Source organism: Protomyctophum parallelum (assembly GCF_964188405.1).
Source record: "Protomyctophum parallelum genome assembly, chromosome: 4".
Taxonomy (NCBI): domain Eukaryota; kingdom Metazoa; phylum Chordata; class Actinopteri; order Myctophiformes; family Myctophidae; genus Protomyctophum; species Protomyctophum parallelum.
The window spans coordinates 56,082,753-56,103,306 of record NC_139700.1 but is presented as its reverse complement, the minus strand read 5'-3'; the positions used below and the strand labels follow the sequence as shown (position 1 = coordinate 56,103,306).

The following is a 20,554-nucleotide window of genomic DNA, read 5'->3' as shown; positions in this document are numbered from 1 at the left end:
TTTCTATGTGGCCTTCTTTAAGGTAACAACTACTACTCCTCCTGTTTCTATGTGGCCTTCTTTAAGGTAACAACTACTACTCCTCCTGTTTCTATGAGGCCTTAAGGTAACAACTACTACTCCTCCTGTTTCTATGAGGCCTTCTTTAAGGTAACAACTACTACTCCTCCTGTTTCTATGAGGCCTTCTTTAAGGTAACAACTACTACTCCTCCTGTTTCTATGAGGCCTTCTTTAAGGTAACAACTACTACTCCTCCTGTTTCTATGAGGCCTTCTTTAAGGTAACAACTACTACTCCTCCTGTTTCTATGAGGCCTTCTTTAAGGTAACAACTACTACTCCTCCTGTTTCTATGAGGCCTTCTTTAAGGTAACAACTACTACTCCTCCTGTTTCTATGAGGCCTTCTTTAAGGTAACAACTACTACTCCTCCTGTTTCTATGAGGCCTTCTTTAAGGTAACAACTACTACTCCTCCTGTTTCTATGAGGCCTTCTTTAAGGTAACAACTACTACTCCTCCTGTTTCTATGAGGCCTTCTTTAAGGTAACAACTACTACTCCTCCTGTTTCTATGAGGCCTTCTTTAAGGTAACAACTACTACTCCTCCTGTTTCTATGAGGCCTTAAGGTAACAACTACTACTCCTCCTGTTTCTATGAGGCCTTCTTTAAGGTAACAACTACTACTCCTCCTGTTTCTATGTGGCCTTAAGGTAACAACTACTACTCCTCCTGTTTCTATGTGGCCTTCTTTAAGGTAACAACTACTACTCCTCCTGTTTCTATGAGGCCTTCTTTAAGGTAACAACTACTACTCCTCCTGTTTCTATGAGGCCTTCTTTAAGGTAACAACTACTACTCCTCCTGTTTCTATGAGGCCTTCTTTAAGGTAACAACTACTACTCCTCCTGTTTCTATGTGGCCTTCTTAAGGTAACAACTACTACTCCTCCTGTTTCTATGAGGCCTTAAGGTAACAACTACTACTCCTCCTGTTTCTATGAGGCCTTAAGGTAACAACTACTACTCCTCCTGTTTCTATGAGGCCTTCTTTAAGGTAACAACTACTACTCCTCCTGTTTCTATGAGGCCTTCTTTAAGGTAACAACTACTACTCCTCCTGTTTCTATGAGGCCTTCTTTAAGGTAACAACTACTACTCCTCCTGTTTCTATGAGGCCTTCTTTAAGGTAACAACTACTACTCCTCCTGTTTCTATGAGGCCTTCTTTAAGGTAACAACTACTACTCCTCCTGTTTCTATGAGGCCTTCTTTAAGGTAACAACTACTACTCCTCCTGTTTCTATGAGGCCTTCTTTAAGGTAACAACTACTACTCCTCCTGTTTCTATGAGGCCTTCTTTAAGGTAACAACTACTACTCTCCTGTTTCTATGTGGCCTTCTTTAAGGTAACAACTACTACTCCTCCTGTTTCTATGAGGCCTTCTTTAAGGTAACAACTACTACTCCTCCTGTTTCTATGTGGCCTTCTTTAAGGTAACAACTACTACTCCTCCTGTTTCTATGAGGCCTTCTTTAAGGTAACAACTACTACTCCTCCTGTTTCTATGAGGCCTTCTTTAAGGTAACAACTACTACTCCTCCTGTTTCTATGAGGCCTTCTTCAAGGTATATACTGTACTGTACTGTACTGTACTGTACTGTACTGTACTGCACTGCACTGCACTGCACTGCACTGCACTGTACTGTACTGTACTGTACTGTACTGTACTGTACTGTACTGTACTGCACTGTACTGCACTGTACTGTACTGTACTGTACTGTACTGTACTGTACCACACCGCACCGCACGGTACCGCACGGTACCGTAATGTAACATCCTGTTTCTATGTGGCGTACCGTGATGTAACATCCTGTTTCTATGTGGCGTACCGTGATGTAACATCCTGTTTCTATGTGGCGTACCGTAATGTAACATCCTGTTTCTATGTGGCGTACCGTGATGTAACATCCTGTTTCTATGTGGCGTACCGTGATGTAACATCCTGTTTCTATGTGGCGTACCGTGATGTAACATCCTGTTTCTATGTGGCGTACCGTAATGTAACATCCTGTTTCTATGTGGCGTACCGTAATGTAACATCCTGTTTCTATGTGGCGTACCGTAATGTAACATCCTGTTTCTATGTGGCGTACCGTAATGTAACATCCTGTTTCTATGTGGCGTACCGTAATGTAACATCCTGTTTCTATGTGGCGTACCGTAATGTAACATCCTGTTTCTATGTGGCGTACCGTGATGTAACATCCTGTTTCTATGTGGCGTACCATAATGTAACATCCTGTTTCTATGTGGCGTACCGTGATGTAACATCCTGTTTCTATGTGGCGTACCGTAATGTAACATCCTGTTTCTATGTGGCGTACCGTGATGTAACATCCTGTTTCTATGTGGCGTACCGTGATGTAACATCCTGTTTCTATGTGGCGTACCGTGATGTAACATCCTGTTTCTATGTGGCGTTCTTCAAGGGAAAGTTCGTGGGATACCCCGGAGACCCCGCCTACATGTTCGGGAAATGGACCGGCCTGAGGAACGAGGAGGTAATCCGATTACTAATTATCTGACGAGGAGGTAATCTGATTACTTCTAATCTGATTTGATCTAATCTGAATCCACGCCTCCTCAGTGTGATCCAGGCGGATGTCTGATAGAGCTGTGTGTGTGTGTGTGTGTGTGTGTGTGTGTGTGTGTGTGTGTGTGTGTGTCTCTTCAGTGTGATCCAGGTGGATGTCTCATAGAGCTGACCACCCAGCTGGTCATCGTTATGACCGGGAAACAGGTGTGGGGGAACATCCAGGAAGCTCTGGTCCCGTAAGCACACACACACACACACACACACACACACACACACACACACACACACACACACACACACACACACACACACACACACTTTCAAAGAAAAAGAAAAACAAACTTTACTTTGTTATTGCAAATTACGAGCTGCGTTCGCTTTCCACGTTTGCGTGTCTTAGGTGGTTGATGAACTGGTGGGGCTCCAGGAAGGCCAGGAACCATCCAGAGTCTCTGTACAGTGTTTATAACATGTTTATAACATGTTTATAACATGTTTATAACATGTATATTGTATATTATAGATGGCTGATGAACTGGTGGGGCTCCAGGAAGGCGAGGAACCATCCAGAGTCTCTGTACAGTGTTTATAACATGGTGGTTATGTTTATAACATGTTTATAACATGTTTATAACATGTTTATTGTATATTCCAGGTGGCTGATGAACTGGTGGGGCTCCAGGAAGGCCAGGAACCATCCAGAGTCTCTGTACAGTGTTTATAACATGTTTATAACATGTTATAAACATGTTTATAACATGTTTATAACATGTATATTGTATATTATAGATGGCTGATGAACTGGTGGGGCTCCAGGAAGGCGAGGAACCATCCAGAGTCTCTGTACAGTGTTTATAACATGGTGGTTATGTTTATAACATGTTTATAACATGTTTATTGTATATTCCAGGTGGCTGATGAACTGGTGGGGCTCCAGGAAGGCGAGGAACCATCCAGAGTCTCTGTACAGCCGCTGGGAACAGGACCACGACCTGCAGTGTTTTGGTCACCTGGGTCTGTTCTACGAGTACCTGGAGATGGGTGAGACAGCTGTCTGTCTGTCTGTCTGTCTCTCTGTCTGTCACTCTGTCTGTCTGTCTGTCTGTCTGTCTGTCTGTCTGACACTATGTCTTTCTGTCTGTCTGTCTGTCTGTCTGTCTGTCTGTCTGTCTGTCTGTCTGTCTGTCTGTCTGACACTCTGTCTGTCTGTCTGTCTGTCTGTTGTTATATGCAAATCACAATAAATGTGATTGACAACGAACTGTAATCTTTACAGTATAGAGCGTCGCAGTCCCGCCCCCTACCACCAGGCCCCGCCCCCTGCCACCAGGCCCCGCCCCCAGCCCCGCCCCCTGCCACCAGGGCCCAGGGAATGATTCGCCGTTCATTTCCCTCATAGACATTTCTTAAAGTATTTATTTAAAGACCTTTTAAGCCTCGAACGAAGACAACTCTTTGTCGTGACAAATCATGACAACACACACATTATTTTCGGGCCAAACAAATAATTAGAAAGAAGAAGAAAACGGCAGGTTACAACACTTTTCTTAGTTTTTTTTCTTCTTTGTAATTATTTGTTTGGTACAACATATTGTCTTTGTTGTCATGATTTGTCACGACAAGAGTTGCCTTTGTACGACGCTTAAAAGGTCTTTAAATGAATACGTTTTGAAATGCATTGGGAATGATTTCCTGGGCCTGGCGTCATATGGCGACATATATATTCCACAGTTACATTATTAGGTTATGTATGTTTCATCACAACTATTTCTATGTACTGTATGTGATGTATTGCCATGTTTTTGTTCCTTCTTACTGTAAATCGCTGTGGATTAAGAGCGTCTGATAAAATGCCTACATTGTAAAGTGTAGTTACCTACATTAGACAGCAGGGGGCAACGTTACCCTTTCATCTCACCATCTGCTTCTGTCCTGCCTGCCTGTGTGTGTGTGTGTCTGTGTTTGCGTGTGTCCGTGCGCGTGCGTGCGTGTGTCCGTGTGTGCATGTGTCCGTGTGTGTGTGTCCGTGTGTGTCTCCGTGTGTGTCTTTGTGTGCGTGTTTGTCTGTGTGTGTGTGTGTGCGTGTGTGCGTGTGTGCGCGTCCCAGTGATCCAGTTCGGGTTCATCACCCTCTTCGTGGCCTCCTTCCCATTGGCTCCCCTCCTGGCGCTGATCAACAACATCATCGAGGTCCGTGTGGACGCCTGGAAGTTCACCACCCAGTTCAGACGGCCCGTCGCCGCCAAGGCCCACAGCATCGGCGCCTGGGCCCAGATCCTCAACGGGGTGGCGGTCCTCTCTGTGGTCACCAACGTAAGTATACAGAACCAAGGCCCACAGCATCGGAAATGTATTTTGGCGGGCCTTGATGCCGTCGTAATGAGTGTTTTTGTTGTGAGCTTGTAGATCGGCTATTTTCAGCATGCAGCCAAGTGTAAAATGACTTATACTGGATCTCTTGTCCACTAGTCCCTTCCTAACATTATAGTCTAGTTTTTATTTGTTGACAAAATTGTCAGTATATTTAGTCTTAGTTTTAGTCATCGTGGCTTAGTTTTCATTTAGTTTCCATATAGTCTTTGTCAGTGGAAAAAGGTAGTCAACGAACATTCTTCGTCTTAGTTTTAGTCGACGAAAACAACACTGGTCCTCTCTGTGGTCACCAACGTAAGTACTGATCCAAGGCCCACAGCATCGGAGCCTCATGGGCCCAGATCCTCAACGGAGTGACGGTTCTGTCTGTGGTAACCAACGTAAGTACTGGGATCAGCTATTCAGTATTTAAGTCCGACGTCATTTTGTATTCCTATACGTTACGTCCGGGTCCAAGTGGCACCAGCTCCCGTCCGCATCTCATTCTAAATTGAATATCTAAACACGTGAATCTTTTTACAGTGACGTTATTTTTCAGAAAGGAAGCCATAGAGGGTTAAGATGGGTCTTAATGCTTCCAACTCGAGTGGAATTATTAATGTTTTGTACAAGTGTCCATGACAACAAAAATATATGATCTGTAGACAATAAAGACTATTATTATCATTATTATTGAAGGTGGTAACAGTCCATTTGCTCAAGTAAAATATTTTGGGGGAATATTTAGAATGTTTGCAGGCTTGAGTAATGTTGAATCTAGTTTGCGTTAATGAGGATTGACACAATGAAATAAAAAAGCGACACAAAAGTAGGACCCGGAAGTATCTCAGGAGGGTGCGCTCACGTCCTCGTCTGGTCTACATGTATGTGTGTGTGCCTGGTCTTCATGTATGTGTGCGTGTGTGTGTGTCTCCCTCCCAGGCCTTCATCGTGGCGTTCACGTCGGACATGATCCCTCGCCTGGTCTTCATGTACGCCTACCAGCCGCACGGCAGACATGACATGAGCGGCTACATCAACAACAGCCTGTCGGTGTTCAACATCTCTGACCTCCTGGAGGCCAACCGGCCCGACCACGACGAGAACCCCGCCTGGTTCGACGCCGCCGTCATCACCACCTGCAGGTCTGTGTGTGTGTGTGTGCGCGTGTGCGTGTGCGTGTGCGTGTGTGTGTGTGTGTGCGTGTTTGTGTGTGCGCGTGTGCGTATGCATACGCCACCGTGACATCCAATTAATCTACGCTCCTCAATTACAAAATTAAATCAACCCAAACCCAATTGAACTAATTAAGCCTTCTACGTACATCACGTTACATACATGTTTACACAGCTGTCACATACGTGTTAGAGAGCTTTACATGCCACGGTCACATACGTGTTACTAGCCATGATTCATACATGTTACTGCTGCTGCATCATAACCTATCTACATGTAACATATACATGTTACTGCTGCTGCATCATAACCTATCTATTTGTGTAACATATACATGTTGTATCTTTATCTACCATGGAACATACATGTTGTGTGTTTGTCTACATGTAATACATGGTAGGTACATGGGAGGCCTTAAGTATGTTTCACAAGTTTCAATTGAAACGGGCCTCCACCCTCAGGGGGGCCTCCAAGCTCCAACTGAACTTCAGGCGTCAGTCAACCCCCGCCACTCTTGGCGCGCTCTCTCTCTCTCTCTCTCTCTCTCTCTCTCTCTCTCTCTCTCTCTCTCTCTCTCTCTCTCTCTCTCTCTCTCTCTCTCTCTCTCTCTCTCTCTCTCTCTCACTTGCTCTCTCCCACAATGTTAATGTTAAGTTGTGTATGTAAATAACATGGTAAAATGTGCAGCATTGGGAGGTAAAGGGGAGACACTTTTATTGTGAAGGGACGACAGGATGAGGAAAGGTGTTGTTGTTGCTAATTGTGGAGAGTAATGGCTGCGTGTGATATTGAACAGTCAAACTATTCGTATCAATATACAGCTGTATCAACAAAATAATGATGTCATAGGTATATGGGGGCCTCATATTTGGTCTTCAAACAGGCCTCCATATTCCCAAGGCCGCCCCTGAGAACACACAAACACACCAAGCTGGCCATAGGGGGCGCTAGCTCCCCTCAAAGAGCCAGAATGCAAAATGCTTGTCATTCAGCCTCACTTTGAGTTGCTCAGTGGACTGTCTCTCACACAGCGATATGGAGAAAAATATCACACCCGCGTGACGTGAGCGGCACTGTTATCACCATACATCACGTTCCGTCAGCTTGAGCAAATTCCGCGCACGCGCACACACACACACACACACACACACAGCCTCAAAATACAACACAGCTCAGTGTTAGGGAACCCTGTAGCGTGTGGAAGACCCATAGACCCATAGATCCATACACCCATAGATCCATAGACCCCAAGGTAGCCGCAATGAAGTAATAAATATAGCAATAGAGTTCAAAGGGTGCAGATGAAGAACAGCTGCACTAATTGGCGTCGTTAAGGCGTGCATGGCAACAGTTTGTGTCTCCTGTGATGTCACACCAGAAGATATAAGATGATGCACCGTGTTGAAAATGACTTTAGACGTCGAGAGAGAGAAGAGAGCGAGACAGACAGACAGACAGACAGACAGACAGACAGACAGACAGACAGACAGACAGACAGACAGACAGACAGACAGACAGACAGACAGACAGACAGACAGACAGATGTTGTCCTGGACCGTTTCCAAAGCAGGAGGACCAAAGCGAACCCTTCATGCTGCTGTAGCAGTGAGGAACAAACTGTATTCCTTTGGAGGCCGCTGTGATGGAGGGAACTTCAACAACATGAGACAGATGGATGTCCATGTCTTCAACACAGTGTCTTTATGCTGGAAGAAGTTACCTCCAGTGGAACCAGGAAGAGGAGACGGTCACCTTGAGGTTCCATCCAGGCGCTGTGGCCACACAGCTGTGTTGGTTGAAGATACAGCCTACATCTGGGGAGGGGAGCCTTACTGCAATGTGCTTTATGCAATTGATGTTGACTCCCACAGATGGTTCAAACCCAGGGTTTCTGGGACTGCTCCAGGGGAGAGGAGCTCCCACTCAGCCTGTGTGTTGGAGAAGGTCATGTTTATCCATGGAGGATACACCAAGCTGCCTGGACGCACTAATGACATGTACAAGTTGGACACCAGCACAATGGTCTGGACTTTAATTAACACCAGAGGAACTCCACCTCCTGATTCATCAGCTCACTCTGCTATCATCATTGGTACCAAGATGTTTGTATTCGGCGGCTGTGGGTACCAGGGGGTCTGCAAAACCATCAGAGTGTTTGACACAGAGACAAACGACTGGCTGGACACACCTTCTGCACAACTCCTACCAGAAGGACGCTGGTGTCATTCAGCATTTACCTACAATGGAGAGCTGTACATATTTGGTGGCTGGAACGGTAACCAGACCTTCAATGATTTGTGGAAATTCAGTCCAGAGACCTTCTCCTGGAAGAAGGTTGAGCCCAAGGGGAAAGGACCATGTCCAATGTATGGTATGTGCTGTTGCATTGTGGGAGATTGTGTCATCCTCTTTGGAGGATACAAAGGAGATTACACTATCTCTGATGAGCTGTTCATCTTAGACTTGAGTCCTTGTCTTAAGACGTTATGTAAGCTAGAAGTTATTCAGTACGCTCTGGACCAATCAGAACTCCCACACAACATCAGGTGGGAACTGGCAGCCATGGCAACCAACGACAACAGACGACAACAACAACCGAGACCACATTCCAGACGAAGGAATAGCAGAAAGATCAAGAAATGATGGATCAACATCTCATCCCACCTGATGGTGAGCCACCTCTCAGCATCTCTTACTGAGATTCAAACCTCAGGAGACTCCTTCTCTCCAGACAGGCTCTCTAACCATTCAGCTAGGCATCAAACAATGACAATTGTTCCGTCCAACACAATGCGGTGGAAACACAAACCTGTGTCTGTATGTTCCAAACTGAACACGGTGGAACTCTCCTTATTGTGCATTTATTTCTATGATCTCTTTTTTATTTAAAGGACCAAGCAGTCCTGAAAGGACGTGGTCCTCTATTGGTATGGTCTCCACCAGGCCGAAGGCATGGGGGGAGAGTATGTTTTGCACTCCGTCCGTGTGTGTGTGTCCGTGAGCAGCTAATCTCGGCCACCGTTAACCCGGTCGATGCCAATTCTTGCACACACACTCCCTGGATGATAACGATGAACCTCTGCCCCAAACTTTCCAGAACGGCTTGTTATAGCGCCACCAGGATGCCGCTTTGTGCAAAACAAGTTTTTTCACAGTACACCTACAGATTTTGTCCAAACATCACGCAAATTGGTACACAGTCTCTCTAGAGCCATTCAACGAAACCTCTCTTTCAGATTTCTCAGACTCCATCCTGATTGGTTAAGATTGGCTTCCAAAGTTCACAGGAGTACTCAGTTTCAAACAAAATGCTGCAAATCATGAACACATCGCGTGATTTCCGTGAAATTGTGCACCCACATTCCCACTAGGCCGGGGACGAAATGCCACATGAACAATTTCAACTCAGCCTCAAGGTGGCGCTATAACTGGCCGAAAAGTGTTTAGTCTAACTGCACGGATCTGTGGATAACTTTGTATGCCAACTCCCTAGAGGCCAAGGAAAAACCTTTGCCTGGAATTTTTCACATCTGCTCTTTATAGCATATATAACATATGTAAAACACATTTTCTATTATTACTCCTTCAGATCCAACCACCAGATGAAGGCAAGCTGCAATGTCCTACATTCCTATCCTGGTGGAGACCTGTGCCCAGAAGGGCACTTTTTCTAGTTGTTATTGTTTTATGCCTTCTCCTTCTGCCAAAGAATTGCAGTTTTAGCTAAACTAAAAAAAAAAGAAAAAGAATGTCGGCCTACAGAAAAAACTAAAATCTTAAAGACTATCTGGAACACAGCAAGCTAAAAGGAATCAACACACCAGCACGCCAGAGACCAGAATACTTCAAACCCAAACAAATAGTTAAAAATAGAACTACAAAACGCATGTTGGAGATTAAACAACAGATAACAGCCAGCACCAGGAACTGTGTTTATTTAATCACCTGGGTTTTTTTTTCCTTTTTAAATGGAAACAGTAAAAGCTCAAATAACAAAAAAAATATCTAGTTTTAAAGAATAGACCAAATACGTCAACCTAAATCCCAACGCTAAAGCTAAACCTCACAGGAAGCCACGAGCTAGTCATAAAACCTGCCACTGGCTAATTGAGGAGCCATGGGGTGAATTAACCCTAAACAAAGCCCAATAAGGCTAAATAAACAAATCCTAAAACAATAGGGTAAACTTAAACTCAGGGATAAACTGGAGAAAATCTAAGAGTGGTTAGATCAGGCTTCCTTCAGATACATGGCGAATGCACTCATTCCTTGCATTGTGCTTACATAATGTAAGTACAATGCACTGAAGTCCCCTCAGTCAACCCCCGCCACTCTTGGCTCTCTCTCTCTCTCTCTCTCTCTCTCTCTCTCTCTCTCTCTCTCTCTCTCTCTCTCTCTCTCTCTCTCTCTCTCTCTCTCTCTCTCTCTCTCTCTCTCTCTCTCTCTCTCTCTCTCTCTCTCTCTCTCTCTCTCTCTCTCTCTCTCTCTCTCTCTCTCTCTCTCTCTCTCTCTCTCTCTCTCTCTCTCTCTCTCTCGCTCAATCACTGCCTTGCTCTCTCCCACAATGTTAATGCTAAGTTAGTAAAGTTACACCTATTTCATGTAAATAACATGGTAAAATGTGCAGCATTGGGAGGTAAAGGGGAGACACTTTAATTGTGAAGGGACGACAGGATGAGGAAAGGTGTTGTTGTTGCTAATTGTCGAGAGTAATGGCTGCGTGTGATATTGAACAGTCAAACTATTCGTATCAATATACGGCTGTATCAACAAAATAATGATGTCATAGGTATATGGGGGCCTCATATTTGGTCTTGAAACGGGCCTCCAGATTCCTAAGGCCGCCCCTGGGTACCCTCACAAAAACATGCAGTAATCCTGGTCACTAAACTGCCTCCCCCTGGCCAGCCGGGGCGCCTGATGGAGGGGAAAGGAACTGGTCTCTATACTGCCTCCCCCTGGCCAGCCGGGGCGCCTGATGGAGGGGAAAGGAACTGGTCTCTATACTGCCTCCCCCTGGCCAGCCAGGGCGCCTGATGGAGGGGAAAGGAACTGGTCTCTATACTGCCTCCCCCTGGCCAGCCGGGGCGCCTGATGGAGGGGAAAGGAACTGGTCTCTATACTGCCTCCCCCTGGCCAGCCAGGGCGCCTGATGGAGGGGAAAGGAACTGGTCTCTATACTGCCTCCCCCTGGCCAGCCGGGGCGCCTGATGGAGGGGAAAGGAACTGGTCTCTATACTGCCTCCCCCTGGCCAGCCGGGGTGCCTGATGGAGGGGAAAGGAACTGGTCTCTATACTGCCTCCCCCTGGCCAGCCGGGGTGCCTGATGGAGGGGAAAGGAACTGGTCTCTATACTGCCTCCCCCTGGCCAGCCGGGGCGCCTGATGGAGGGCGAAAGGAACTGGTCTCTATACTGCCTCCCCCTGGCCAGCCGGGGCGCCTGATGGAGGGGAAAGGAACTGGTCTCTATACTGCCTCCCCCTGGCCAGCCGGGGCGCCTGATGGAGGGGAAAGGAACTGGTCTCTATACTGCCTCCCCCTGGCCAGCCGGGGTGCCTGATGGAGGGGAAAGGAACTGGTCTCTATACTGCCTCCCCCTGGCCAGCCGGGGCGCCTGATGGAGGGCGAAAGGAACTGGTCTCTATACTGCCTCCCCCTGGCCAGCCGGGGCGCCTGATGGAGGGCGAAAGGAACTGGTCGGAATAACGTGTTCCTTCCACGCGCTACGTCTGGCCAAGGAAATTGTTATGGAGCGGAGCGGTCTGTTATAGAGCGTGGTGTTTATTTATGTATTTATTTGACAGGGACAACACTTATTAATCAACATGTCAGTTTTCACCTCAATGTAAATGGGCCAGAGTTAGCCGAACGCTAAATTTCATCTGTAGTTCCTGGGCAGGCTCTTAAAACAATAAATGTGTGCCTGCACTGAGCCAACATGCAACCTACTCCACGCTGCTGAGCTACGGCCACACTAACCCCACCAACAACCTACTCCACGCTGCTGAACTACGGCCACGCTAACCCCACCGACAACCTACTCCACGCTGCTGAACTACGGCCACGCTAACCCCACCGACAACCTACTCCACGCTGCTGAACTACGGCCACACGCTAACCCCACCGACAACCTACTCCACGCTGCTGAGCTACGGCCACGCTAACCCCACCAACAACCTACTCCACGCTGCTGAACTACGGCCACGCTAACCCCACCAACAACCTACTCCACGCTGCTGAACTACGGCCACGCTAACCCCACCAACAACCTACTCCACGCTGCTGAGCTACGGCCACGCTAACCCCACCAACAACCTACTCCACGCTGCTGAACTACGGCCACGCGCTAACCCCACCAACAACCTACTCCACGCTGCTGAACTACGGCCACGCTAACCCCACCGACAACCTACTCCACGCTGCTGAACTACGGCCACACGCTAACCCCACCGACAACCTACTCCACGCTGCTGAGCTACGGCCACGCTAACCCCACCAACAACCTACTCCACGCTGCTGAACTACGGCCACGCTAACCCCACCAACAACCTACTCCACGCTGCTGAACTACGGCCACGCTAACCCCACCAACAACCTACTCCACGCTGCTGAGCTACGGCCACGCTAACCCCACCAACAACCTACTCCACGCTGCTGAACTACGGCCACGCGCTAACCCCACCAACAACCTACTCCACGCTGCTGAACTACGGCCACGCTAACCCCACCGACAACCTACTCCACGCTGCTGAACTACGGCCACGCTAACCCCACCGACAACCTACTCCACGCTGCTGAACTACGGCCACGCTAACCCCACCGACAACCTACTCCACGCTGCTGAGCTACGGCCACACGCTAACCCCACCAACAACCTACTCCACGCTGCTGAACTACGGCCACGCTAACCCCACCAACAACCTACTCCACGCTGCTGAACTACGGCCACGCTAACCCCACCAACAACCTACTCCACGCTGCTGAACTACGGCCACGCTAACCCCACCAACAACCTACTCCACGCTGCTGAGCTACGGCCACGCTAACCCCACCAACAACCTACTCCACGCTGCTGAGCTACGGCCACGCTAACCCCACCAACAACCTACTCCACGCTGCTGAACTACGGCCACGCTAACCCCACCGACAACCTACTCCACGCTGCTGAACTACGGCCACGCTAACCCCACCAACAACCTACTCCACGCTGCTGAACTACGGCCACGCTAACCCCACCGACAACCTACTCCACGCTGCTGAACTACGGCCACGCTAACCCCACCAACAACCTACTCCACGCTGCTGAACTACGGCCACGCTAACCCCACCGACAACCTACTCCACGCTGCTGAACTACGGCCACGCTAACCCCACCAACAACCTACTCCACGCTGCTGAACTACGGCCACACGCTAACCCCACCGACAACCTACTCCACGCTGCTGAGCTACGGCCACGCGCTAACCCCACCAACAACCTACTCCACGCTGCTGAACTACGGCCACGCTAACCCCACCAACAACCTACTCCACGCTGCTGAACTACGGCCACGCTAACCCCACCGACAACCTACTCCACGCTGCTGAACTACGGCCACGCTAACCCCACCAACAACCTACTCCACGCTGCTGAACTACGGCCACGCTAACCCCACCAACAACCTACTCCACGCTGCTGAGCTACGGCCACGCTAACCCCACCGACAACCTACTCCACGCTGCTGAACTACGGCCACGCTAACCCCACCGACAACCTACTCCACGCTGCTGAGCTACGGCCACGCTAACCCCACCAACAACCTACTCCACGCTGCTGAGCTACGGCCACGCTAACCCCACCAACAACCTACTCCACGCTGCTGAGCTACGGCCACGCTAACCCCACCGACAACCTACTCCACGCTGCTGAACTACGGCCACGCTAACCCCACCAACAACCTACTCCACGCTGCTGAGCTACGGCCACGCTAACCCCACCGACAACCTACTCCACGCTGCTGAACTACGGCCACGCTAACCCCACCAACAACCTACTCCACGCTGCTGAGCTACGGCCACGCTAACCCCACCAACAACCTACTCCACGCTGCTGAACTACGGCCACGCTAACCCCACCGACAACCTACTCCACGCTGCTGAACTACGGCCACGCTAACCCCACCAACAACCTACTCCACGCTGCTGAACTACGGCCACGCTAACCCCACCAACAACCTACTCCACGCTGCTGAACTACGGCCACGCTAACCCCACCAACAACCTACTCCACGCTGCTGAGCTACGGCCACGCTAACCCCACCGACAACCTACTCCACGCTGCTGAACTACGGCCACGCTAACCCCACCGACAACCTACTCCACGCTGCTGAGCTACGGCCACGCTAACCCCACCAACAACCTACTCCACGCTGCTGAGCTACGGCCACGCTAACCCCACCAACAACCTACTCCACGCTGCTGAGCTACGGCCACGCTAACCCCACCGACAACCTACTCCACGCTGCTGAACTACGGCCACGCTAACCCCACCAACAACCTACTCCACGCTGCTGAGCTACGGCCACGCTAACCCCACCGACAACCTACTCCACGCTGCTGAACTACGGCCACGCTAACCCCACCAACAACCTACTCCACGCTGCTGAGCTACGGCCACGCGCTAACCCCACCGACAACCTACTCCACGCTGCTGAACTACGGCCACGCTAACCCCACCGACAACCTACTCCACGCTGCTGAACTACGGCCACGCTAACCCCACCAACAACCTACTCCACGCTGCTGAACTACGGCCACGCTAACCCCACCAACAACCTACTCCACGCTGCTGAACTACGGCCACGCTAACCCCACCAACAACCTACTCCACGCTGCTGAACTACGGCCACGCTAACCCCACCGACAACCTACTCCACGCTGCTGAGCTACGGCCACGCTAACCCCACCAACAACCTACTCCACGCTGCTGAACTACGGCCACGCTAACCCCACCAACAACCTACTCCACGCTGCTGAACTACGGCCACGCTAACCCCACCAACAACCTACTCCACGCTGCTGAGCTACGGCCACGCTAACCCCACCGACAACCTACTCCACGCTGCTGAGCTACGGCCACGCTAACCCCACCAACAACCTACTCCACGCTGCTGAGCTACGGCCACGCTAACCCCACCGACAACCTACTCCACGCTGCTGAACTACGGCCACGCTAACCCCACCGACAACCTACTCCATGCTGCTGAACTACGGCCACACGCTAACCCCACCAACAACCTACTCCACGCTGCTGAGCTACGGCCACGCTAACCCCACCGACAACCTACTCCATGCTGCTGAACTACGGCCACACGCTAACCCCACCAACAACCTACTCCACGCTGCTGAGCTACGGCCACGCTAACCCCACCAACAACCTACTCCACGCTGCTGAACTACGGCCACGCTAACCCCACCGACAACCTACTCCACGCTGCTGAACTACGGCCACGCTAACCCCACCGACAACCTACTCCACGCTGCTGAGCTACGGCCACGCTAACCCCACCAACAACCTACTCCACGCTGCTGAGCTACGGCCACGCTAACCCCACCAACAACCTACTCCACGCTGCTGAGCTACGGCCACGCTAACCCCACCAACAACCTACTCCACGCTGCTGAACTACGGCCACGCTAACCCCACCAACAACCTACTCCATGCTGCTGAGCTACGGCCACGCTAACCCCACCAACAACCTACTCCACGCTGCTGAACTACGGCCACGCTAACCCCACCAACAACCTACTCCACGCTGCTGAACTACGGCCACGCTAACCCCACCAACAACCTACTCCACGCTGCTGAACTACGGCCACGCTAACCCCACCGACAACCTACTCCATGCTGCTGAGCTACGGCCACGCTAACCCCACCGACAACCTACTCCACGCTGCTGAACTACGGCCACGCTAACCCCACCAACAACGGGCTGTTCGACAGGAAGAAAGGAGAGATCAAACCGACCGTCCCGTGTGATCCTCTAGTCTGCCTGATGACATCTACTATCCTGCTGGCTGGTGACACATGAGAGCAGTGTTGTTTTTGGCAGCAAATTTCTATTTTTAGTTTTAGTCACAGTCGTCTTGAATAGTTTTCACTTAGTTTTAGTCACATTTTAGTCACCTGGAATGTTCTAGTGTTTAGTCTAGTTTTAGTCGACTAAATGTCATACGATTTTAGTCGACTGAATCTACAGTTGATTTAGTCGACTAAAATGTGTTTTGACGGGCCTTGATGTCGTTGTAATGACATATTTTACACTTTGTTTCCATGCTGCAAATAGCAGCAATCTATCGCGCTGCAACGCGCTGTGAGATTGTATATCTGCTATTTTCAGCATGCAACCCAGCATAAAACTGGATCTCTTGTCCACTAGTCCCTTCCTAACATTTTAGTCTAGTTTTTATTTGTTGACGAAATTGTCAGTATATTTAGTCTTAGTTTTAGTCATCGTAGATTCATTTTTATTTTGTTTTTATTTAGTTTTAGTCAGTGAAAAAAGGTAAATGGTAAATGGTGCATTTATATAGCGCCTTTATCCAAAGCGCTTTACAGAGATTGTGCATTACATTCACCCATTCACACACACATTCATACACCTTTACATAGACTGTGCATTACATTCACCCATTCACACACACATTCATACACCTTTACATAGATTGTGCATTATACATTCACCCATTCATACACACATTCATACACCGATGGCAGCGGAAACCATGCAAGGCACCAACTAGCACATCGGGAGCAATTAGGGGTTCAGTGTCTTGCTCAAGGACACTTCGACAGTAAACTCTGGGGGAGCCCACAGGGTTTGAACTGGCAACCTTACGGTTACCATCCAGGCACTCTACCCCTGAGCCACTTGCCGTGACATCCAGTTAATCTACGCTCCTCAATTACAAAATTAAATCAACCCAAACCCAATTGAACGAATTAAGCTTGATGAAAAGCCTTCTACGTACACCACGTTTCTTTTTCGTTTTAGTCGATGAAAACAACACTGGTTGAGAGTGGTTTGTCGGTTAGCGGTCCGGTTGTAAGGGCAACGCACAGACAGTAGGAATAACACAGCCACGTAACATAGAACAAAGAGTCTTTGAGCAGCGTCAGTGGTCTGTCGCTGCAGTATATTATTGGTTTTGTGTATATGGTTGAAACACAAACCGGGTTGTTTTTGAAAGGCAAGCTTGTGAAGTTTGGCGAGTGTGTGTGTGTGTGTGTGTGTGTGTGTGTGTGTGTGTGTGTGTGTGTGTGTGTGTGTGTGTGTGTGTGTGTGTGTGTGTGTGTGTGTGTGTGTGTGTGTGTGTGTGTGTGTGTGTGTGTGTATGTGTGTGTGTGTGTGTGTGTGTGTGTGTGTGTGTGTGTGTGTGTGTGTGTGTGTGTGTGTGCTCCAGCAGCACCTGCCTGACTGTCGGTCCGCACCGCCATCTTGCCTCTCCTGTTAACATGTATTTAATATGTTGTAACATGGTGTTAACAGTTTGACTGTTTTAAACGTGTAACCCGCATTTTAATCAACCCCCCCTTCACTGCCGAGATTGTTGTATTACCTTTAGAGCATACGATGAATTATTTGGGCTTTTAATCTGTGAAAATCCGGAGAAAAAAGCTTCCTCCGTTTGTTATGATCAGATCCCACCATCCGCCATCTTGGTGCACCCGGAAGACGCAGCACAAGACCCGCCTCCATGAGGCGTTGCACCCCATTCATTTGCATTGGCCTCAATTTCCCAGAAGCCCTAGCAGCCCACAGCATGTGACGATTTCCGGTTTCGTCATCAAAACGAAACCATCTAGTCTCTATCTCCGCGACGAAGACGGAGTTTCTTTTTATTTATTACAATACGGCGTATTAAACACATAAAACAAAAGGCGGGTATGTCGTATATCGCAGCGACAGTAACCTGGAGTAATCCATTCCTGGCAGGGAAACTGTTTTAACATGTATTTGATATGTTGTAACATGGTGTTAACATGTATTTGATATGTTGTAACATGGTGTTAACATGTATGTAATATGTTGTAACATGGTGTTAACATGTATTTAATATGTTGTAACATGGTGTTAACATGTATTTGATATGTTGTAACATGGTGTTAACATGTATTTGATATGTTGTAACATGGTGTTAACATGTATTTGATATGTTGTAACATGGTGTTAACATGTATTTAATATGTTGTAACATGGTGTTAACATGTATTTGATATGTTGTAACATGGTGTTAACATGTATTTAATATGTTGTAACATGGTGTTAACATGTATTTGATATGTTGTAACATGGTGTTAACATGTATTTGATATGTTGTAACATGGTGTTAACATGTATTTAATATGTTGTAACATGGTGTTAACATGTATTTAATATGTTGTAACATGGTGTTAACATGTATTTGATATGTTGTAACATGGTGTTAACATGTATTTGATATGTTGTAACATGGTGTTAACATGTATTTAATATGTTGTAACATGGTGTTAACATGTATTTGATATGTTGTAACATGGTGTTAACATGTATTTAATATGTTGTAACATGGTGTTAACATGTATTTGATATGTTGTAACATGGTGTTAACATGTATTTAATATGTTGTAACATGGTGTTAACATGTATTTAATATGTTGTAACATGGTGTTAACATGTATTTAATATGTTGTAACATGGTGTTAACATGTATTTGATATGTTGTAACATGGTGTTAACATGTATTTGATATGTTGTAACATGGTGTTAACATGTATTTAATATGTTGTAACATGGTGTTAACATGTATTTAATATGTTGTAACATGGTGTTAACATGTATTTGATATGTCTCCAGATATCGAGACTACCGCTACCCCCCTGGCCATGAGAAACAGTACGATCACACCATGCAGTTCTGGCACATCCTGGCCGCCAAGCTGGCCTTCATCATCATTATGGAGGTAATCTATTACTTTATTACTGTACCTTCATCATTATGGAGGTAATCTATTACTTTATTACTGTACCTTCATCATCATTATGGAGGTAATATATTACTTTATTACCTTCATCATCATTATGGAGGTAATCTATTACTTTATTACCTTCATCATCATTATGGAGGTAATCTATTACTTCATTACCTTCATCATCATAATGGAGGTAATATATTACATTACGTTATCTCCATCCTCATGGAGCCTGTTTGGTGTCACAGTGGTGTGGTGTTTATCTACAGTGTATCTATATCGTCAGAGCTATATTAGTATCATATCGTACTTACAGTGTGGCTTCACAGCGGTGTGTTTGGTGGTTGGTGGTTGGTGGTTGGTGGTTGGTGGTTTGTGGTTTGTGGTTTGTGGTTGATGGTTGGTGGTTGGTGGTTGGTGGTTGATGGTTGGTGGTTGGTGGTTGGTGGTTGGTGGTTGATGGTTGGTGGTTTGTGGTTTGTGGTTGGTGGTTGGTGGTTGGTGGTTGGTGGTTGGTGGTTGGTGGTTGGTGGTTCGTGGTTCGTGGTTGATGGTTGGTGGTTGGTGGTTGGTGGTTGGTGGTCGGTGGTCGGTGGTCGATGGTCGATGTTTGGTGGTTGATGGTTGATGGTTGATGTTTGGTGGTTGATGGTTGATGGTTGATGTTTGATGGTTGATGTTTGATGGTCGATGGTCGGTGGTCGGTGGTCGGTGGTCGATGGTCGGTGGTTGATGTTTGATGTTTGATGGTTGACGGCGTTTCTTTTCTCCGCAGCACGTGGTCTTCGTGGTGAAGTTCTTCGTGGCGTGGATGATCCCCGACGTCCCGTCCGAGGTGAAGGCTCGCGTGAAGAGGGAGCGCTACCTGGTGCAGGAGTATCTCCACGACTATGAGGTGGAGAAGCTGAAGAAGCAGCTCAGCCAGACCTCAGCCCACGGAGACTGTAGCTGTGAAGCTCCCATGATCTACCCCAGCATCCCTACCGTCCCACAGCACGACATGATGTCAGAGTGTCACTACCCGTGACCCACACCGCTGTGACCAACGCCCTGAAGCACCGCGTGATCTACCCCAACGCCCTGAAGCACCGCGGGATCTACCCCACCATCCCTACCTTCCAACAACACCACGTGTGTCACCACTAGCCTCTCCATCCATCCATCCATCCATCCTGACAGCACCACATGCTCCTCGCCGTCCAGCCTTCCTCACCTGCGAAGAGAAAAGCCTGGTCAGAACACAACCTATAGCAAGAGTGACTTTTTTTCCTTTGTTTTTCTCACAACAACATGAGACAGATGTTTTCGTCTGCCTGCCCTCATCAGTGGCCCAGCGTTGCTATACAGGTGAACCACTGACTGAGGCAGCTGGCCAAACCCTTGGTTTTTGTTTTCGTATTGAAGTTCAAAGCTTTTTACTTTTTATAATATCGTATAG

General features: G+C 48.0%; 1 protein-coding gene across 3 annotated transcripts in view; it reads left to right on the top strand.

Moving 5' to 3' along the window:
- LOC310857819 (anoctamin-5-like) overlaps window positions 1–20,349 on the top strand; it is a 110,107-nt gene extending 89,758 nt beyond the window's left edge. For all 3 annotated transcript variants that reach the window (XM_083763745.1, XM_083763744.1, XM_083763743.1), the window contains 7 exons: window positions 2,493–2,564; window positions 2,738–2,835; window positions 3,510–3,640; window positions 4,707–4,912; window positions 5,894–6,096; window positions 19,002–19,107; window positions 19,892–20,349. In XM_083763745.1, the coding sequence (XP_083619871.1) occupies window positions 2,493–2,564; window positions 2,738–2,835; window positions 3,510–3,640; window positions 4,707–4,912; window positions 5,894–6,096; window positions 19,002–19,107; window positions 19,892–20,143 (1,068 nt within the window). In that variant the 3' untranslated portion in view covers window positions 20,144–20,349. The remainder of the gene's footprint in view (window positions 1–2,492; window positions 2,565–2,737; window positions 2,836–3,509; window positions 3,641–4,706; window positions 4,913–5,893; window positions 6,097–19,001; window positions 19,108–19,891) is intronic.
- Window positions 20,350–20,554: the final 205 nt, after the last annotated feature.